At 38.8% G+C, this 22015-nt stretch overlaps 1 protein-coding gene across 2 annotated transcripts; it reads right to left on the reverse strand.

Annotated features, from left to right (window-relative positions):
• Positions 1-4916: 4916 nt before the first annotated feature.
• LOC115222284 (thioredoxin) lies at positions 4917-21631 on the reverse strand. 2 transcript variants are annotated; one of them, XM_029792458.2, is made up of 5 exons: positions 21460-21617; positions 12732-12836; positions 9746-9805; positions 7626-7691; positions 4917-5043 (listed from the first exon to the last, which is right to left on the reverse strand). In XM_029792458.2, exons 1-5 carry the CDS (start codon positions 21478-21480, stop codon positions 4978-4980), a joined length of 318 nt encoding a protein of 105 aa, XP_029648318.1. In that variant the 5' UTR covers positions 21481-21617; the 3' UTR covers positions 4917-4977. The 2 variants fall into 2 exon arrangements, with proteins under 2 accessions (XP_029648318.1, XP_036367204.1); XM_036511311.1 differs by lacking the exon at positions 9746-9805 and having other exon boundaries at positions 21460-21631.
• Positions 21632-22015: the final 384 nt, after the last annotated feature.

Consider the following 22015-nt stretch of genomic DNA (forward strand, 5'->3'; position numbering starts at 1 on the left):
TATAACATTGCTCCTATGGGAAATCATTGCTCTGCTTCACGAGGGGTCTCGGGGAATATATTGACCCCTATACTGAGGCATTACTGTATCATCTCGTTCTTTTGAGATGATGATTTGTTTGTGTATTTTTAGAATGACATTGTAGGGTAGGTATGAGATGTTGGATCTGGTCAGTTTGAACATAAAACAGGTAGAATAATTGAGCCGGATACATCCAGTTTAATTGTTGATTTTTCTGATTTTATTTACAAAGGTAATATAAAAAAAAAAACAAAGAAACACTGTTTTTATTTATATTTTCGCTGGTTTATTCTTCAGCTGTAATAGTATTGTCTATGTTGTTCTGTTCTGATCAAGCAGATCTATGATCAAAGCCACTCCAGCCATGACTATCTCATTTTTTTTTGAAGCTGGATGGCTTTTGATTTCAGGAAAATTTGGCAGCTATTTCTCTCCGCTTGAGTGACTACATACAGGTGACATCGTTAGCTTGTGTTTAAGTACCAGTAATAAACTATCTTCCTCTGTCTGGCCAAATGTGTGGCCTTGTACCTATGTTGGAAAACATTATTATGAATTTTCCTTTGGCCCTTTTACTGTGGAACTCAGATCCATCCACATAAATTTCCTTACCTTTAACTGCAGAAAGCAGTTTTAGATGAGAAATGTCATGATTGAAACTAGTTTTATCTGGTTTACTTTGACAACATGACTTGCAGAAAATAACAATTCTGCTTTTTTGGTAGATATTTAACCCTTTTGTTACCATATTTCTGTTGAGATGCTCTGTGTTTCTTCCAATTATTTTAAATATAACAAAGAATTTAGTAAAATGACTTAGTAATCATTCAGCTAGTGTTAGGAACATTAATTGTGACTAAGGTTTGGTGGAAAATTTTAATTCAAAACTTACAAAAACAAGGCATTTGTACTACAGAGTCAGAGGCAGTTTCAGGCGAGTTGGTAACAAAAGGGTTAACATTATTATGGAATAAACCTGAAATTTCACAGCAAAAAGATTAAGAATGACAAGTGACAAAATTGGTCAACCCTTTCATTAGCAGCATGGCTGAAACCAGCTCTGGCTCTGTAGTACAAATGTCTTGTTTTCATAAGTTTTGAATACAAATCTTCCACCAAACCTTAGTCACAATTTGTTCCTAACACTAGCTGAATGATAACTAAGTTATTTTACTAAATTCTTTGTTATATTTGAAATAATTGAGAGAAAAACAGAGCATCTCAACAGAAATAGAGTAACGAAAGGGTTAAACATGTTTGAAGAGATGCTGTGTTTGTTTAAAAACCCGTTTTTGTTCTTAGCTTAAAAAATCTCTCCAGTCATCAAACTACATTTTTCAACCTTTGATGAAATCTGGAAATGTACCAGTGGTATGTCAGGGCTTCCTTCCAATTGCATTGGCTTTCCGCTGAATATTAATGTTTGCCTCAATATTATTGTTGAGCTTCAGAAATGTTTGTCGCAATTAAGCAACATTAATTAGTCAGAGCAGGAGGTGTAATTAGTGGTAGAAGGGCGAGGCTTATTCACTTAGACAATAGAACATTGAAAGCCTAAGAGTTCGTTTGTAACGCCATGTTGTGCATGTACATGTTTGTGTGTGTGTGTATATATACACACACATATCTAAATATATATGTACATATATATACATACATACACACACACAAACAAACATGCCTGTCTCCTCATTAATAATAAAATACACTGATGGAAATGTCAAATGATGAATTATTAATTAGATCAGTAAAGCACTACTGGAGAAGAAAGTGTTTAGCAGTGATTTATGAAGTCTTCTTCAGCCTCATGTCAGCCCAGTGGTCAAAGGCATTCCAACCATGACCATCCTGTCATTTTTGTATATATATATATATATATAAAAAAAGAATATCTTTTTTTTTCTTAATATTGTAGAGTCTGATTTGAGAGAGAATCGGCTGCTATTTCAGCTAAAACAGCGACCACCTCTTCCTTCCACAGGCAAGGACTCAAAATGTTAAGGACATTTGCTCCTCAAAGCAGCAAACTGGCCAAATGCTTAGTAGCTTGTCTTTCAGCTCTTTAGATTCTAACATCAACTTCGTCTTCATCCTTCCACAGCCCACTGAAATAAAGTATCAAGGTCAATGTAATAGACCAATCCCTTCTCCCCTAAAATTTCTAGCCCTTGTGCCAATATCTGAAACCCTTGAGCTCATTTAATTTTTGTCAGTGTAGTTCAGCTCACTAACAAAACCCTATCCAGTTATGGTGATACCACAGCAGTACCATGAACTCCTTGGAATAAGGAGTGTGAACACCAGCTCTCTGACTGACACCCTTATTACATTGAGCCCACAGCAATTCTGATGTTTTTAGAGATGAGGAATTCTGTGCATTATTTACATTGGCCGGATAGGTGTCCTCATCTTGTTTGTTATCACAATGCTTTGGCTGATTTACTCTCCAGCCTTCCTCAGGTGTCCCAGTGAAATTGAGAACCCAGGGTTGGGTTCAAAATTCCACCAGGACACTTGATGAAGGCTGGAGAGTAAATCAGGCAAAGCGTTGTGATAGCAACAAACGAGATGAGGACACCTATCCGTCCAATGTCAATAATTTAATTCTGGTGCTGTATTAGTGATAACCCCACAGAGAATATCAAGTAACCCTATCAAACTGTTACTCCACTAAAGTTTCTCTCTAGTATATTTTATATATATAGATGTATTTCTTTTAAACCTGTCATTTTGACTGTGGTCATGCTGGAGCACTGTTTTAAAGTGTGTTAAAGAAACTGACCCCAGGACTTATTCTATCAATCTATTTTGCCAAACTTAAGTTACGGGGACATAAACACACCAACATCAGTTGCCAAGCAGCAGGGAGGCAAACACACAAACACAAATATATACACATGATGGGCTTCTTTCAGTTTCCATCAACCAAATTCACTCACAAGGCCTTGGTTGGCCCAAAGGCTTTAGTAGAGGACACTCACCCAAGGTGCCACAGTGGGACTGAACCTAGAAACCATGTAGTTGGGAAGCAATCTTCTTACCACACAACCATGCCTGCACCTATGTCTATAAATATATGTGTTAACTTGTAGCCTAGAAGGTAGAAAAGATTCTGTTTCAAAGCTCTTTGCCACAACTGAATGTTGACTACATTCAGTTATGGTTTGCACTCGTACATAGACTGCACCGTAAGCTTAAAAAATTGCTTCCAAAATTCATCAATTGCATTCTCTCTTCCCCTATATACAAACACATACCTGATATGTATATATATATATTTAATCATATCAAATGGAAATGGAAATTAATTAAAATTTACATTTCCAGTGGCCTAACATGTAAAAAATTTAGTTGAAAAGACTTATATATTAGTCATATATATTAGTGTATATTTAAACACATAAGGAATCCACTTATAGGAATTCAACACGCTAGAAAGAACAGCTAGGTTCTATAACCACAAAAATTAGAGATAAAATTCGACAGGAACAAATTGAAAAATGAAACATTTTACCATCTACTTATATATATATATATATATACACACACACACATACATCTTGATGCTGTATTACCACTCATTCAACAGCTGACGAAGGTTTATAAAAGTGTCTTCTGACAGCCAGGGATGTAGTAATACCAGTTGTCTCTGTAGTGGAAGTGTAAACTGTTCCCATTGCAGACAAATTTCCTCCACACAATCAAAGAGAATTATGGAATGTGATACCAAATAAAAATTTTAAAAAACAAAATATTTGTTATAAAAATTGGATAACTTTTTTCTTTTCAATTTTCTTTCTTTTCCTATTTGGAATGTTTTAAAGCTGAGGGTTGTTTTTACAGCTGGTTCTCTTCCCTCTGTGGTAGCAGAAATGGCTCTGGTAAGAAGCTTGCTTCTCAACTAGTGTTGTCTACTATAGCCTCAGCAGCTGACCAAAGCCTTATGAGTGGATTTGTTAGATGGAAACTGAAAGAAACCCATTGTATATTTTCATATAGCTGGATGGGTTGTTCACAGAAGATTGGAAACTGACCAACTTTGTCTGATGGTGAGGCCCTTTTATGACCATCACATGATGTCTAGACAAGGATAAACACACACACTAACACTTATACACAAAAATATAGTTTCTGTCAACCGAATCCACTGACAAAGCTTCGGTCAGGTCTATATAGTAAAGACACTTGCCCAAGGTGCCGTATCTGTTGGGAAGCAAGCTTCTTAACCACAAGTGACAAAAAGGAAAGCAAAAAAATGAAGCATTATCAGTTGTTACCAACTTCTGTGATAAACATAGACATGGCAATAGAGTCGAGATTGCTTTTTGATTTCAATGTGGCAACTACCTTCTGTTATCTCAGGTCTTGTGAGAAAAAATTGACAGAGGCCCATGGTATATTTTTTGTTATGCATACAGTAAAAGCAACCATTTTGGATGGCTGAAATTGTGAAACACACTTTAAAATGATGATAATGAAATTATTGTGTACAGTGCTCAGGTGCACCTTATCAAAGGTGCATGCAGAGTACATAGAAAGCATGGAGGTTTTAAAGGATGCAATGTCTTGGCAGCTAACAACTAATGCAGGTAGTTTGTTCCATGCTTCAGCAACTGTGAGTGTGAAAAAAAAAATGTTTCTGAAAGTCATGGGAGCTGTGCTTGGCATGCCCACATGTGTTAGGCACATGGAACTCAAAAAGGTGCTCAAGGTGGGTGTTGGCACAATTCTGTGGATGTTTACCAAGTCAGTTGCCAGACTGATTGCAACCAGTTGAGCTTCTGAGCATTTACTGTAGAGCCAGAAGGAAATTTTTAAGTTATTAAAAATACACCTGCAAACATGAGAATAAAGAAAATACATGCAAAAAAAGAAGAAGTCAAAAACAGTGAAAGTATTTTTAAATTGTGATATAACATTATTTAATCATTATAAAAGATGAAATATTTATCCAAGTTAACTTGAATATTTTGTTAATGCTTCTCTAATTTTCGGTTCACTTGCCCCTTTTATCTCCTCAACCTGGCAAAAAAGAGAAAGAAATATAGTTAATTAAGAATCCAGGTGATTGTGTGTTATGTGCATACTGTTATCAGTTAACAATGCAGTTTCTGTGTTTTGATAGAATATGAGTGAGAGGACTGCATCCTGCTCCATCCAGTGTCTACTTTGACAGGGTTTCTATAGCCAAGCCCCTTCCTAGCACCAACCATTTTACAGACTGTTTTTCCTTCCTGTCACTAGTGAAGATTGCTTTGTAAAGCGAAAGGATGAGAATAGATTTGCAGTTGCCATAGGATGGTAACACACATAATCCATACAACATATCATTTTGAATATAATACAGATAAAAGCATATGTTTATTAACATGGTACATATGAGATGCATTCTCAAGACTACAGTTAAGTATGACATGCAAAATACTAGTCTATATAACTATGGATTCCATGACTGGTAACATATGTATGCAAACACACACAAACATGCAGGACAAACTTCTTCTGGACTCCTATGCATACTTAAGCTAGTAACCTGCCTCATTCTTGATTCCGAATTCCTTTTGCCAAGACTGTCCGTAAACGAAGTGATCCCAAGATAAGAAATCCTTGAACTTTAATTCATCCCGTATTTCTATTTATTATTATTATTTATTAATTATTATTATTCTGATCCCCCTAGACGCCACTCTGTTTACTATTTCAGCCTCGCCTCGTTTTTGCATATTCTGTATAATTCACTAGTTATCGTTATAGATATTTAAGATCTATTCTCCCTTACAGGGCTGATAGAAATTGGCTGCCGATTCTTCGCGCCCTTCTCTCCCCCTCTTTTTACATTGTCTGTCTGGACTCCTATGCATACTTAAGCTAGCATCCTGCCTCATTCTTGATTCCGAATTCCTTTTGCCAAGACTGTCCGTAAACGAAGTGATCCCAAGATAAGAAATCCTTGAACTTTAATTCATCCCGTATTTCTATTTATTATTATTTATTAATTATTATTATTCTGATCCCCCTAGACGCCACTCTGTTTACTATTTCAGCCTCGCCTCGTTTTTGCATATTCTGTATAATTCACTAGTTATCGTTATAGATATTTAAGATCTATTCTCCCTTACAGGGCTGATAGAAATTGGCTGCCGATTCTTCGCGCCCTTCTCTCCCCCTCTTTTTACATTGTCTGTCTGGACTCCTATGCATACTTAAGCTAGTAACCTGCCTCATTCTTGATTCCGAATTCCTTTTGCCAAGACTGTCCGTAAACGAAGTGATCCCAAGATAAGAAATCCTTGAACTTTAATTCATCCCGTATTTCTATTTATTATTATTATTATTAATTATTATTATTCTGATCCCCCTAGACGCCACTCTGTTTACTATTTCAGCCTCGCCTCGTTTTTGCATATTCTGTATAATTCACTAGTTATCGTTATAGATATTTAAGATCTATTCTCCCTTACAGGGCTGATAGAAGTTGGCTGCCGATTCTTCGCGGCGCACCCGCCCTACCTACCCCACCACCAATACCGAATATCTCTATTTTGCTCCAACTATACCGGATGTCGTTTCTCCCACCACCATTATAGGTGTCTACTCTTTGTACCCCCCTCTTCAATACGCTATTTCTCCATGCATTACCCCTCTCTCGATATCCTACGTTCTACTTGTCTAGAACCTGTCCTCTGAACCACCCCTCCCACTGGTGTTCCCCTATATTTCTGCACCCCCCCACCACCATTATAGGTGTCTACTCTTTGCACCCCCCTCTTCAATACGCTATTTCACCATGCATTACCCCTCTCTCGATATCCTACGTTCTACTTGCTAGAACCTGTCCTCTGAACCACCCCTCCCACTGGTGTTCCCCTATATTTCTGCACCCCCCCACAACCATTATAGGTGTCTACTCTTTGCACCCCCCTCTTCAATACGCTATTTCACCATGCATTACCCCTCTCTCGGTATCCTACGTTCTACTTGCCTAGTACCTGTCCTCTGAACCATCCCTCCCACTGGTGCTCCCCTATATTTCTGCACCCCCCCCCCCCATAAAAAGCACCATCCGAACGTGGCCGATGCCAGACCCCTCTGGCACCTGTGCAGGTGGCACGTAAAAAACACCCACTACACTCGCGGAGTGGTTGGCGTTAGGAAGGGCATCCAGCTGTAGAAACACTGCCAGACTAGACTGGAGCCTGGGGCAGTCCCGAGCTCCCCAGACCCCGGTCGAAACCGTCCAACCCGTGCTAGCGCGGAAAACGGACGTTAAATGATGATGATTGACAAGGCTCTGGTCAGTCCAGGACACCAGATGGCAATTGGCCAAAGTAAGACTGAAATTAAAACCATGTGAACTTGTTAACCTCACAGCCATGCCTGCATGTTCTGACCACAGTATCTAACAAGATGTGGTTTCAATCCATGAAATGCGTTTCAGCAGTTTCACTCAATCCAGTTTTATTGACAAAGCTATAATGGAAGACACAGGCCACAACTTCTGAAGACAATCTTTGCATAAAGCCACCAAATTGTCCTCATTGTGTGTCTTTAAGCAATGGAAATGAAAACTCTGGCGCTTGACTCCCAGAAAGGTAAATACTCACTTCTTCACCTCCTTTGTAGAATTTAAATGTTGGCATGGCTTGGATCCCCTCTTTCTCTGCTACCTCCTGCAATAACAATAGAGACACACTGTATATAATACACAATACATGTGCACAAAGATAAAAATATGATGAAGGTAAAGCAGGCAAAAACTTCAAAGTCACTGTCAACACATCTAGCTATAAAATATGTACTCTAAAACAAGTAGTGAGTAGTCATTTAGTTCGATGCAAAACTGTTTTTAGAACTCAACATAAAAACAGACGACATCATACACGATGGGCTTCTTTCAGTTTCCATCTGCCAAATCCACTGACAAGGCTTTGGCTGGCCTGGAAGTATTGTAGAAGTCACTTACCCATGATGCCACAACATAGAGTAAGACTGCACCCCAAAAATATGTGGTTTGGAAGCAATCTTCCCAACCACACCTGTATCACCTTGCTTCTACCTGAGAATTAAATTAAAGACACACAGGTCAGTGGAAGAATTGCAGTTCAAAGAGTAGATTGTCCATCATCAAGGATCAGATTATCTTGTGCCCTTCATTGTCATTTCGGTCTTAGCTCAAGCCCTGGTTGAACATATGTGGTCAAAGGCATTTCAGCTGTGACCACCCCATCGTTTCCATCTAGAACTGCATAATCTAATATGTCCTTCATTGAAGATAATAGAGAGGGATTTAGTTGTTATTTCTAGAAGGTCAAGATTCCAAATAGAGATATCACTGCTGGTGTGTAGTAGCTATTGTTGTTTGTCCCAATCAGTTCTAATTGAAGACATTCCAGTTGTGGCCAACCAAATTGATTTTTAGGCAACACATCAAGAATTACATTAACGTGCATTTTTTATTTTTTAAATGACATTAGGAGATGATCTAAATTTTGTACTGGTGGCTATTGAAATCATATATGGTGAAATGTGTTCCAGCCATGACAAACCCATCTTTTTATTCAGGTACTGTGTAACTAAGGACACATTGCGTAATGTGTCCTTCCACTTTTTTTAGAGATGGCTGTATGTGAATCGAGGATAGTTTGGCTGCTGTCTCTAGTATGAATCTGTTATTGAGAGCCAAGCATGCTGGTTCATTTTATGAAATATTTAATGTGCCACTGTAGCTCTGTGGCATAATAAACAGAACAAAACTTCACCATTATTTGCGTCTGCTATTTCAGGCTGAGATGGGTCGAACAGGTCAACTCAGTCAGTGACAGATCTTAGAGTAAATGCCATCTCAGGTGTGGCTAGAGAACCACACCTGGAGACCTAATGTTATATTTTGCCAGGGTTTCAATTGCTGGAAGCCTTTCTCAACATCAACCAACTTACTGAGCACACTGAACACATTTTATCATGGAACCCTGTTCAACCTGGCTAAAAGGTCTTTTCAACCCCGTTTTTTATATCAGTAGGCCCTAATTCTGATCACATAACCTTATTTTCCAGCTTACAAGTCAACATAGTATATTGTGTAAAAGTTCAACATTGCAATGATCTTCCCAAATCCATTGTATTTCACAAAGTTATCTTGGTGTAGAAACTGACCAACTTATTTTGGCTGTAAAAAAAACTTTTGATCTCAAAAATTCAACCAGTTTGCCAGAAAATATGGTAATTACGGGACTCCTAGTAACTGTCAAAGCAAATTTAGCAAGGAAACCTAACAACTTGAGAATTTCCAGGTTTTTTTTCTCGTACATAATTATTCATGAGTCATTTATAATGAATCAAACCTCGTTAATACAAACACAACTATATTTCTAGCAAGTATAGACAGCTCAGTTTCAATGACAAATGTTTGGATAAGTTCATGAGATTCCTTCATTCAAGAAGCAAGCCAACATAACACTACTTCCCTTGTTTGCATTTTAATTAAAAACCATGTCCAAAGTCTATCATTATAACAGGAATATCATCAAAGCACTTCAGCAGTCAAATAGTTCCATCACATAAAACACATCAAGCTCTATTTCAAACACCAATTTCATAGAATGATTAATTAAAGTCTAAGACAGGCTGATATTTCTCAACTGAAACCCCCACCCAGAACCTTATCCAAACAATTGTGAATTAATAAAGTTTGAAGATTTGATAATTAAAAGAAAAAAGAAATTACAGATGCATCGTCAACGTCTACCGTGCAAAAGAGGACCGATTTAAACTCTTCTTCCATAGCCTGTGTAAAAAAAGATAAAAAAAAAGATTTTATATTTTATTTCATACAAAAACTGATCATCATCATCAACAACCTCTAGTCACCACTCGCGCGTGTCCAAGCACTCATAAAACCAATTATTCCATTTTCACGACATACAAGTGACCAAAATTACAACATTCTCCCTGGAAATGCGATGCCGGTCAGTTGCAGGATTACTTATTTATAGCTGAATGGACGAAGTTACGTTCTCACGTCATACTGACTCATAACGGCCAGATTCCTAGTTTCCACAGCATATATTATTCTCCACCTGGACAGGACGCCAGTCCATTGCAAGACTGGAGCAATGTGAAATGAAGTTATCGAAACCACAATTTTGTGATCATGAGTGCAAGACCTAAACAAGTAGGCCGTGCCCCACAAGCACAGAGGCGAGGGAATGAGAACGTGTAATAGTCATACAATCTGTGAATACATTGGTAGAAGCAAAGTGAACTGTTTTTAACCAACTCCATTTTGGAAAACTTATTATGAGCCAACAACATGATGACAGCGTTTGGGACATTCAACACAACTACCCACAATATGAATGGTTTTGTATCTGTAAATAACATTCAACAGAAGCATTGATTTAAGACAGGCAATAAGAGAAAAGCAACTGATGCAGTCATTGCCAGCTGCACAATTGCATTACCATTTATTATAAACTGTGCAAGAGAGATGACTGTGCTGGTATGGTCATGGGTTACAGATGGATGAAGACAGCTGTGTGAAGAAATGCCACTCCCTAACTGTGGAAGGAACCTGTGGAAGAGGTAGGCCCAGGAAGACATGGGGTGAAGCACGACCTTCAAACATTGGGCCCCACAGAAGCAATAACAGGAGACCGAGACGTTTGGAAATATGCTGTGATTGAGAAGACCCAGAAACTAAAATGAGATTGCAGCCACACATGTCCGGCCCAATTAAGAGTACCCCTGATGCATCGGACGATATAATATGCTTGAGAAGACTGTTTCAGTCAAGTAAAACCAATATTGTAGCTGTGGCCAATGCCCCCTGACAGGCACTGTCCAAACATGATCAATGCCAGGACCTCTTGACTGGCCCCCATACCAGTAGCATATTAAAAGCACTAGCTGAATGTGATCGATGCCAGGTTCACCCGACTGGCTCTTGTGTCGATGGTACGTAAAAAGCACCCATTCACTCTCAAAGTGGTTGGCATTAGGACGGGCATCCAGCTGTAGAAACTCTGCCAGATCAGATTGGAGCCTGGTTCAGCCGCTGGCTCTCCAGACCTCAGTCAAACTGTCCAACCCATGCCAGCATGGAAAACGGGTGCTAAACAATGATGATGATGGCTTCAAGTCCATCTTCTCAAGTTAAGAACTGAAAATAGTTAACTGCACTGTTTCATCTCCATGAAATGAATGCAGACGTGGCTGTGTGGACATGAAGCCCACTTCCCAATCATGTGATATCAGGTTGAGTGTCATCATGTTGTACCTTGGGCAGGTGTCTTCTATTATAGCCTTGGGCCAACCAAAGACTTGTGAGTGGATTTGGTAGATAGAAACTGAAAGGGACATGTATATAAGTGTGTATGTGTGGTCTCTGTCCCCATCTCATCACTTGACAACCAATGTTGGTGTGTTTATATACCTGTAACTAAGCAGTTTGGCAAAAGAAACTGACAGAATAAACATCATCATCGTTTAACGTCCGTTTTCCATGCTGGCATGGATTAGATGGTTCGACCGGGGTCTGGGAAGCCAGGAGGAGGCACCAGGCTCCAATCTGATTTGGCAGAGTTTCTACAGCTGGATACCCTTCCAAACGCCAACCACTCTGAGAATGTAGTGGGTGCTTTTACGTGCCACCAGCACAGGGCCAATCAGGCGGTACTGACAACGACCTTGCTTGAATCTTGTACACATGCCACCGGCACAGGTACCAGTAAGGCGATGCTGGTAATATTAAATATCAAATGATTCATAGAATATATAAATTAGTAAAATATAAAATATTTATACATAAAAATAGGGATGGGGAGAACTGAGGGTATTATGTGGTCATGAAGAGGGCAGAGGCCCAAAAAGCTTGAGAACCTCTGACCTTAATAGCTTTGGCAAAAAGATGGTAGCTGAAGTCGAAAAGTGAAAGAAGTTGGAGGAATAATTGCTCCTGTCAGGAATTGAAGAGTACCTCTCTGTCTCTATGTGAAAGGTCAGTTGTATGCTGCATGGTTAACCCTTTCGTTACCGTATCTGTGTTTCTTTCAATTAATTTTAAATATAACAAAGAATTTAGTAAAATAACTTAGTTATCATTAAGCTGGTATTAGGAACATAAATTGTGACTAAGGTTTGGTGGAAGATTTTAATTCCAAACTTATGAAAACAAAACATTTATACTCAGAGCTAGAGGTGGTCTCAGCCGGGTTGGCATTGAAAGGGTTACTGATCTGTGGCTATTGAAGGTGAAAGCTCTGCAAAAGGTGGAAAAAGGAACAGTGCCCTTGTGACAGAGAATGGCTGAGCATGAAAGATATTGACTACAAAGAACTGTGATGGTATGGACATCATAATCATTGGAATTCTTCCCTTGGTCATGTTCTTCCTGAAGTTACCAACTTAAAGCAGCTGAAGAAAGGCCATTAACAGCATTGGTCTCACTCATCTTGAAACGGCTGAAAAAGCTATGGGCACAACAAAGGGCTTTTTAACTCATCAGCATTTAAACCAGTCATGTCCAGCCCCTCAAACATACACTACAATATCATTTTAAAAATAAACAATCTCATCATTGAAATGTTCAAGCTATGAGATAATCCCTGATTAATTCAAAACTATGTGAATAAAGAAGCATGACATTTGACAGAAGAAGCTGAACGCTAAATGACTAATCCAGAATACGAAAATAGTAATGAAAATGAACCTACCTTAAGTTTGGGAGCAATCATTTTGCAAGGCCCACACCATGTGGCAAAGAAATCAATTATAATAAGTTTGTCCTTGTTTTCTTTCAAAGTTTGGTCAAATTTTTCCTACAATCAGACGAAAAAAAAAAAAAACCCATTTAATTCAGAAGAGATGGCAAGGCTGTATAATTTCCAATAACATTGATTTCAGGTTCAATCCCACGGCACGGCACATTAAGCTGGTATCTTTTTAAAGTCCCTGGTTAATCAATGCTTCGTGAATGAATGACAGAAAGAAAGCGAAAGATACTAATTGTACGGATATGTCTCGAGTATTACTGTAAGATTGGTGTCCAGCCATAAAAGGGAGGGGGAGAGAGGGGAGGGGGGCAGGTGTTTCTTTCACTCGTTACAGACTGCAGCCATGTTGGGACATTGCCTTTAACCCTTTCATTACCATATTTCTGTTGAGATGCTCTGTGTTTCTTTCAATTATTTTAGATATAACAAAGAATTTAGAAAAATAACTTAGTTACCATTAAGCTAGTGTTAGTAATGTAAATTGTGACTAAAGTTTGGTGGAAAATTTTAATTCAAAACTTAAGAAAACAAGACATTTGTACTACAGGGCCAGAGGCGGTTTCGGCCAGGTTGGTAATGAAAGGGTTAAGGATTTAATGGAACAACAAATCAACCCCCAGCATTAATTTTTACTAAGTCATCATCATTTAACATCTATTGTCCATGTTGGCAAAGCTGGGGAGCTGCACAACACTCTGCTTTGGCAAAGGTTCATTGGTTGGATGTTCTTCCTAATGCCAACTACTTTATAGAAGGTGGCTGCTTCTATGTGGCACTACCATGAGTGCTTTCCGTAAGAGGGCCCAGTCTTAGCACGGAATACAAGGCACCAGGCATCTCAATCCTTTGCCATTTCGCCTGAAAGGTTCTGGCATCCTGATGTCGTTCTTCAGTACTTCATCCCATATTGTCTTGCCCCCACCACCACCACCACTTCCATCTACTTTGAGACCAGCACTTCTTTACGGAGCTAACAGCATCCATCGGCATCACATGACCAAACCTATGCAGTCTCCTCTCTTTGCACAAAACAACGAATTCTTCTTATGCCTAACTTCTCTCTCAAAATACTAGCACACACCGTTGAACATGCATACTTACATTTACACATCCAGCAGGGCATACCAGCCTCATCCCTTTCTAACCTTTGCATGTTCTCTGCATTCAGGGCCCACATATGACCACCATGTACAATTGCTGTCCATATTCATGCATCATACAATCTTCCTTTTACTCAGAATAGAGAAACCTTTTGTGGCCAACAGAGGTAACAGCTCTCTAAATTTACTCCATCCTATTGTTATTCTAGCTATCACACTCTCCATGCACCCTTCCCCACTACTAATTTGGTCCCCTAGGTAGCAGAAATTATCTACTACCTCTAATGAGCCACCAGGGCATTCGAGAGAATCAATTTCCTGAGTTTCCAAAGTTTTTATGGATCCTGTGCATCTTCCACTTTACAAAAACTATCTTCTCTGACAGCCTTCCTATTAATCCACAGCACCTCTTGTGTCCATAGCTTACACTGGGTACACCATATTGAGTTCCTGCCTATACCTTTTCTATAGATCAAATAAGGCCACCTATCTGAGGTGGGTATGGTCGTGTCAGTTTTCTTGCTGACTAGGATCTTAGTTTTTGATAAGTTAACATTAAGACCCTTAGATTCCAGGTTTTGCTTCCACACCTGGAATTTCTCATCTAGCTTTGATATAGAATCTGCTGTGAGGACAAGACCATTAGCATATAGTATTTCCAGGGGCTGACGGTCTTGAATTCCCATTAATGATGAAAAAGAGGAGACTAAAGATTGAGCCTCAATGAACCCCTACTCTCACCTTACAGACAGTATCTTTGTGCATGGTCTGTACAACTTTCACCAGCCACCAGCAGCTTCAGAGTCCACCATATCACACAGCAGGGAACTCTATCGAAGGCTTTCTCTAGATCAATGAATGTTAGGTACATTAATTTATTCTTAGCTAAATACTTTTCTTGCAGTTACCTGACTAACAAAATAAAATCAGAAGTGCTTCTTCCCTGGACAAAGCCAAACTGCATTTCATCTAGCCTATTTTCAACACTTCCATTTCCTTTCTCAACATTTTGGTCAGCATTCATCACTCCACTCTCACCACCTCCATCCACTACAAACACACAGACTCACACCTCTACTTCTCCTCCTCCCACCCTAAACACACCAAGCTCTCCATCCCCTATTCCCAATTCCTCCGAGTGCACAGGCTCTGCATTGATGACCATGGCTTTGAGCTTATAAAGAATAAGTCCTGGGTGTGGGGGTAAATTTGTTTGACTAAAGGTAGTGCTCCAGCATGGCTGCAGTCAAATGACTGAAACAAGTAAAACAATATGTGTGTGTATAGGTAGGTAGGGAGGGGTGGTAGGTAGATGGACCGATAGATATCATTTAACATCCAGTTTCCAAGCCGGCACGGGCAGGATGGTTTGACCGAAAACTAGTAAGCTGGCAGGTGGGGGGGGGGGGGGTTACGGCCGGATGTCCTTCCTAATGCCACATATCCCATCATTTAATGTCAGACTTCCATACTGACCCGAGTCGGATTGTTTAACTAGATCCCTTCATTATATTGTTTCACGTATGTACAAGCTGTTACTTATAAAATGCAGTTTGTGACACTACCACATGCAATAAGAGACACCCCCATCCAGTTATTCGCCATGCTAGAAATAGCAGCCAAATTTTCCTAAAATCACACAACTGTCTTAAACAAGTGAAGGAAACCTTAGATGTATTGCAGATACAGCATTATTATTATTATTATCATTTAACGTCCATTTTCGATGCTGGCATGAGTGAACCCCTTTAAAACAAAAGCCTAAAAAACAGAATTGATATTACAGGATAGGCTCACTGAATGGGGTCAGTTCAGGTCTAAACAATGACATACAAACGTGTGTGTGTGTGTGTGTAACAGTCTCCTGTAACAAATACAAAGGCAATCCGTTTAAAACAGAACAGATGTTGAAATATTGATGATAATAAAAACTTATTTAACTTATATTTTATATCCACAATGGTGACTAATACAACCGTATAATGATTCTTGAAGTTTTGGTAGACTGTTTGTATGCGTGCGCGAATTTTTTTTTTCATATTCGTTCATAGGAAGTTGTTTTACACCTATTACACACATTTTTTTGAAGACTGTTTGTATGCAAGTGTGTTTAACTGTGCACATGAATGTGAATATTAAAGAACATATTTATTTACTATGATTGTTATTTTCAGAACAAATAAATCTTTTGGCTGTTATGTTATTGATGTTATTATTATTGCTAGTTAAAGGGTGGTGACTTGGCTGAATATTTTGAGTCTTGTAGTTGTGTTAGTCAATATTCTGAGTTCAAATCCAACTCATTTCTTTATCATCATTATCGATGGACCACTCAAAGAGGTATGTATACATTATCATTTTCGTAACATAATTTCTGTAGTATTTCAAGATGTTTCTGACACGTATTTTGATTCACATGGTGGAGATCCAACATTTCTTCACTTTTTCCAGAATTTCTTCTCTTTATTTTTTTTTTTTTTTGCGAAATACGGAGTTTATGATTCATGTGTGAGTGTGTGTTCTTGATACTCGTTTAGAACAAGTAGTTTTACACCAATTACACTATTTTTCTTAGTTTAAAGGCCGTGGACTGAAGATGTGAAATTTCCGAAGCCTCTCCCCCACCCCCCTTTCGCGAGCGCGCATTTTTTTCATGATAGTCGTTTTGAGCAAGTTGTTTTACACCTATTACGCTGTTTTTGTTTTTGTGCCCGGTTCAGACGCTTTCGGAAATTCCCGATATAAATATTCCGAGGCCTCTCCCCCACCCCTCTTTCGCGAGAGCGCATTTTTTTTTTTATATTCGTTTAGAGCAAGTTGTTTTACACATATTACACTATTTTTTTTTTGTTTTGGTGCCCGGGTCAGCCCCTCAGACACTTTCGGAACTTCCCGATGTGAATTTTCCGAGGCCTCTCCCCCACCTTCATATTCGTTCATAGGAAGTTGTTTTACACCTATTACACACATTTTTTTTTTGATTTTCTGATATTTGTTACGCCCTATATTAACCACTGGAAAGTGTTTAAGTGTGTATGTGAATTTGAGGAGTTTTTTTTTTTCTAGTAGTTTCAGCTGGGAAGGGACTGTGGCAATTATTTTCGCAGATCCTTCGAAATTGGACAAATTGTATGAGAGGGAGGGAGGACATACGTGGGTACGTGCAAGTATAGGAACGTCAATGGACGGTTGTATATACTAAGCGTCCAGAACTAGTTCATGACGACTGGGCCAACCCACTTTTCTTTTGTTCCCAGGACACAGTGAAAGTGAAATTACACAGCTTGCCACAAGCGAAGTGTGTCTCTATAAATTATAAGAAACGAAAACGAAACAGTACACGATATCGGCTTCACACACACACACAATCATAGCAACGTAGTCGTTGTTGAAAGTGGATCCACCAAAATATTTTAATGGCAAAACTAGAAGAGAAAGAGTCGATGACTAACGCCAAATGCACGAGAAACAATTACGTATATGAAAAATTATGGACTTCATCACGTTTGACTTTGTTCTGGGAAACGGATCTGTTTGCAATGACAAATCTCAGATCTTTTACTGTTATACAATCTCAAAAGTTGACAGTACACTCCGTTTTTCCCTGGGGTAGACTGTAGACTAGCGATCGTCAACCTTTTTAGAACCACAAACCGGGGTGGGGGCATCATGCGCATAATATATCAACTATTGCATACAAAAAGAAACAAAGCCAAAAAACAACATACTACAGATTGCGATAGCCAATAATATAGAAATCAATTTTTAAAAATTATTTTTCTGTGCAGCCTGGTACCGAGTGATCTATGGTTTGGTGGTCGGGGACCCCTGCCGCAGATGATAGTTGAGGACAGCCCAACCTCGGGACGAAACTGTAAGATTTTATACACACACGCACAAGCTCACATATACTCTACCTACCGTAGACTTCTGTATCACATGTCTCGACTATGTTAAATATTTTCCTTTTATATATTCTACAATTTCAAGGCGGCGAAGTGGCAGAATGGTTAAGCACACCGTCTTTACGTTCTGAGTCCAAATTTCACTGAGGTCGACTGTGTTTTTCATCCTTTCGGGCTCGATAAAATAAGTACCAGTTGAGCACTGGAATCGAAATAATCGACTTTGCCCCTCTACTCACATTTCTGGCCCTATGCCAAAATTTGAAACCTATATATTTCATAACTTTTACATAACGATGTGTGTGTGTTACGCTAAAAGTGCTATTCACATCCTTCACTTTAAAAAAAACCCGAATGCCTTGTCTCCTGACAACTTGATTCGTTCGATGCCGCCGCCCTCTCTTGAACTAAAAACATTTCTGGAATTCGAATTTGACTTGGCAAATGACAGTCGACAGCAGGTGCAGCAATTGTCCCAAATGTAATATCCTGCTTAAAAGCTCTACCTGCGACGATTTCATCTCAATCGAAGGAGAGGAGCTTTCTCCGTCCGGGTTGCGGATCCGTGAAACAAGCTGCCAGACGAGATGGTAAAGATGCCGACGACCGCTTTGTTCAAAGCCTCCCTGGACCTCAAGTGGCCTGAACTCTTTACATGAACACCACCCTGTACTTAACTCCATGTCCCCCTACATGGCCTTGCTATTTGCTTTTGAGCCAAATTAACTAACTAACTAACTAAGAGTCAGTATTAATTGTAAGGCGATGCCGTTACTCGTCGAAAGCAAGATCCAAGCAGGTTCTTCATTATTTTGCGCATCCCAAGAAAGTCTCACATGAATTACATCCCCACCTCCCTTTAACATGCCAACGACGTTAGTATGTAGCTGTTTTCACTTGTTCAACCCATCAGGTCGGCTCCAACCGTGACCATTCCGTCTTTTTTTTTTTTTTCTCGCAGACAACATTAACTAATGCCCTTTCTGTTTTTAATATTTGTTTATGGCAATAGGATATGATTTGAGAGATCTGCTACCATTGTCAGGTTGGATCGACCAGACGTACGACAAAGAGGTACTCTAGCCATGACCATCCCGTCTTTATTCGTCTGACAAGTATATGCTAATGTGATGTTGAATACACAATACTGGTTTCAAATTTTGGCACAAAGCCAGCAATTTCGGGAGAGGGGGGGGCTTGTCTATTACATCAAATCCAGTATTTAACTGGTACGTAGTCGACCTCGGCGGAATTTGAATGCAAGACGTAAAGCATTTTTGCTCCCCGGCGTGCCAGTTGGCCGACTTGAATACATAATTGATATTAACATGTGAAAATAACAGCTTTTTTTTATATCTTTTAAGACCGTTAAGTGAACCAATGTTGAGCGATCGCATGGAGGTACCATGATGGAGCTACTTCACTGCGTGTGTGAGCGTACAGAACGTCGGCCCTTCACTTCAACATCACCAATATAAAACGTGGTGAAAAAGAAAAAATTGGCTCGTATATTGTCAGAGACTGAACCTCGAATTAAAATAGTTAATAGCGAACAATTGCAGTGTCTAATGCATAACACCACCTCCTGACCGCATAATAAAATGAATTCGCATCTTCACCTCATGACGATTAAAGGCAGTTTTGCGTGGTGGAATCAATAGAATATTATACTCGTATACGGTCAGACATACAGCACAAGCTTACGGCTATTCAGACCAATGATCAAAAGCGCTCCATCTACGAACAACCCATCTTAATACCCAGGAAAATTGAAGTCAGGGTCACATTATTCAACGTGTCTATTTAAGACGGCAAGTGCGATTTAGTGTCTATTTCTAGCAGACTGGCTGACCCACATAAAAGCTTCATCAACTGTTGACGGAGGCGATGATGACATGTTTAAGTTGAATGTGGAAGAAAAAAGATAATTACAAATACTCAGGTTTAATTAGACAATAGACGTATGATCAAAGGCATTCCAGCCTCGACCGTCCAGCCTCCTTTTACAGGCGGTGTACCTTCGACCACAAGCTTTTATTTGGAACATCAAGAACCACATTACGTCCTTCGTCTTTTAAAATGGTGCAGTGTGATCCAACATAAATTTGACATCTATTTCTAACCTATCGTTAGCTAAGGTCGTTGAAAAAAACCTTTAGCAATAATCACACAACAAAGCAAATAATACACCCAATGCTCTCTAAATCAAGTGGAAGACTTCGGCTCCAAAATGCACAGTCATGGTCGGAGATATAGATACACACACACACACACATACATACACATATATATATATATATACAGGCATAACTATAGATGTATACCCCCGCCCCCGACTTTGTTGCCTCATAACTTCCAGAAAAATTAATACTGTTAGTAATGATGACTTGTCGATTAAGTTGAATATGGATTGAAAGAAGATAACTGCAAATATTCATGTAGTTATGCCAATATACATGAATATATAATCTATCTTTCCTTTTTTAGTATCAGAGTTATCAACTATCTTCGTTAATTTCCAAGGCCGATCTAGATTATCATTGCATATGAAATTAACATTATGAGGGATTTCTCGTCCAAGTCGCACATAGGCCGGGAATTTTATTTAAAATACATGGACCCTACGAACTTGACTGGTGGGTATTTTATCGACCCCAGGGATGATAGAAAGGGAAAACTGATCTTGAATGAATTTGGATTCTAAACGTAAAGAACCGTAACGCGAAATTTGTACAATCAAGTGCTTGGGACTGTAAAGGGGACAAGAGAAAAATATGGTGGGAAGGGTCAGATCGAATAATGACTGTAGGGTTCAGAATAAAATAAATACGAAAAAGAAACAGGGCAGGGATCACCTGAATCGGTACCAGTGATGGATTGGTGATTATTTTATCGACTCCCAGTAATGTTAGGGCAAGATTTATGGCGAGATGAACCTGAAATATTGACATTTATTTTGGACAGACACTATAGTTGCTGCAATTACCACTTCAATAACAATTTTCGTCATACCTCGTTAACTTATTTCATACATATCTATCCTGGAATAAAAAAGGGACCCTAAATAAAGCAATTAAATATCAGACAAAATAATAATAGTTAAAGAAAAAACTTAAATTGCTCTAAATAAGACGAAGAACTGCACAATATACAAACGGTTGACAAGTGCTCAGAATAATTAATTAAATAATAGATATCAGTCAATAAATTCAAGAATAGCGTTAATTTATGGCTTTGTATTTCGAATCCTTGGAAATGATATAGTATGGAATAACTGATTATTTATAGAAGGGTATCAAATAATTAAATACCATAATTAAAAAGTATTCTTGGGTTTATTAAGCCATCACCATGCATACACACACACATATATATACATAGGCGATAACACACGTATATAATATATTTGTTGAAAGCGATCAGGTTTAAAGTACAAAAGTGGAATTGTACTGTTTAATATTAATTGGATATTCAAAAATCGTTAATTGATTAAGTTACTAGTAATATATTTGCTTTTAATTAAAGCTTTGGATGCGTTTAAACGTTTTCCTGTCTCTTTTATTATTTTTTTTTTGTTTTTGTAGTTTGAATTTTGAGTTCTATTAAGAAAGAAAAAAAAGGAAAATATTTGGATAAAAAAAGAGATGAAGTAATTTTACTTACTACAGAGTCGATTATGAGCATGATGAGAAGTTTCTAGTGAACCGAGGTGAGAGCGAATCGAAGAATTTTAAGAAATGAGTGAAACTGATGCAAAGAACAACACCGCATGGAATTATATATATTTACCCGCTAAAGGGGAGAAGAGAGAGGGAGATAGAGAGTGAGAAAGAGTACGGGGGAAAGAGAGAGGGGTGACTAGAGCGAGAGAAAGAATATGGGAGGAAAGAAAGAGGAGAGAAAGAAAGAGATAGCGAGAGAGAAAGAAAGAGATAGGGAGAGAGAGAGAGAAAGAGATAGCAAGAAAGAAAGAGAGGTGAGGCAAGAGGGAAACAGACTGATCGACCGTGTGTGTGAAATGGAGGGGCAGTAATTTAGTAGTGAAAGAGTAAGAGATTAAAGTGAGTGAAAATGTAGTGATGGCGGGAGAAATAAAAGCGAGGAAGGGAGAGAGGAGGGACTAAGAGAATTATGCAGAAGCAAATGCACGCACACACATACACACACACGCACGTAAAGGAAAGTAAAGAGACTGATAGTTTATAAGTAATTAAGGGAG

This window comes from Octopus sinensis, linkage group LG19, assembly GCF_006345805.1.
Source record: "Octopus sinensis linkage group LG19, ASM634580v1, whole genome shotgun sequence".
Taxonomy (NCBI): domain Eukaryota; kingdom Metazoa; phylum Mollusca; class Cephalopoda; order Octopoda; family Octopodidae; genus Octopus; species Octopus sinensis.

Excerpts from the sequence above, each read along its gene's own strand:
- LOC115222284 (XM_029792458.2), bottom strand. The coding sequence starts at position 21,480 with ATGCTCATAATCGACTCTGTA. Across the intron at positions 9,806-12,731 it reads TGATTGCTCCCAAACTTAAG|GCTATGGAAGAAGAGTTTAA; the intron begins GTAGGTTCATTT and ends TTTTTTACACAG. Across the intron at positions 7,692-9,745 it reads TAGACGTTGACGATGCATCT|GAGGTAGCAGAGAAAGAGGG; the intron begins GTAATTTCTTTT and ends TTGTTATTGCAG.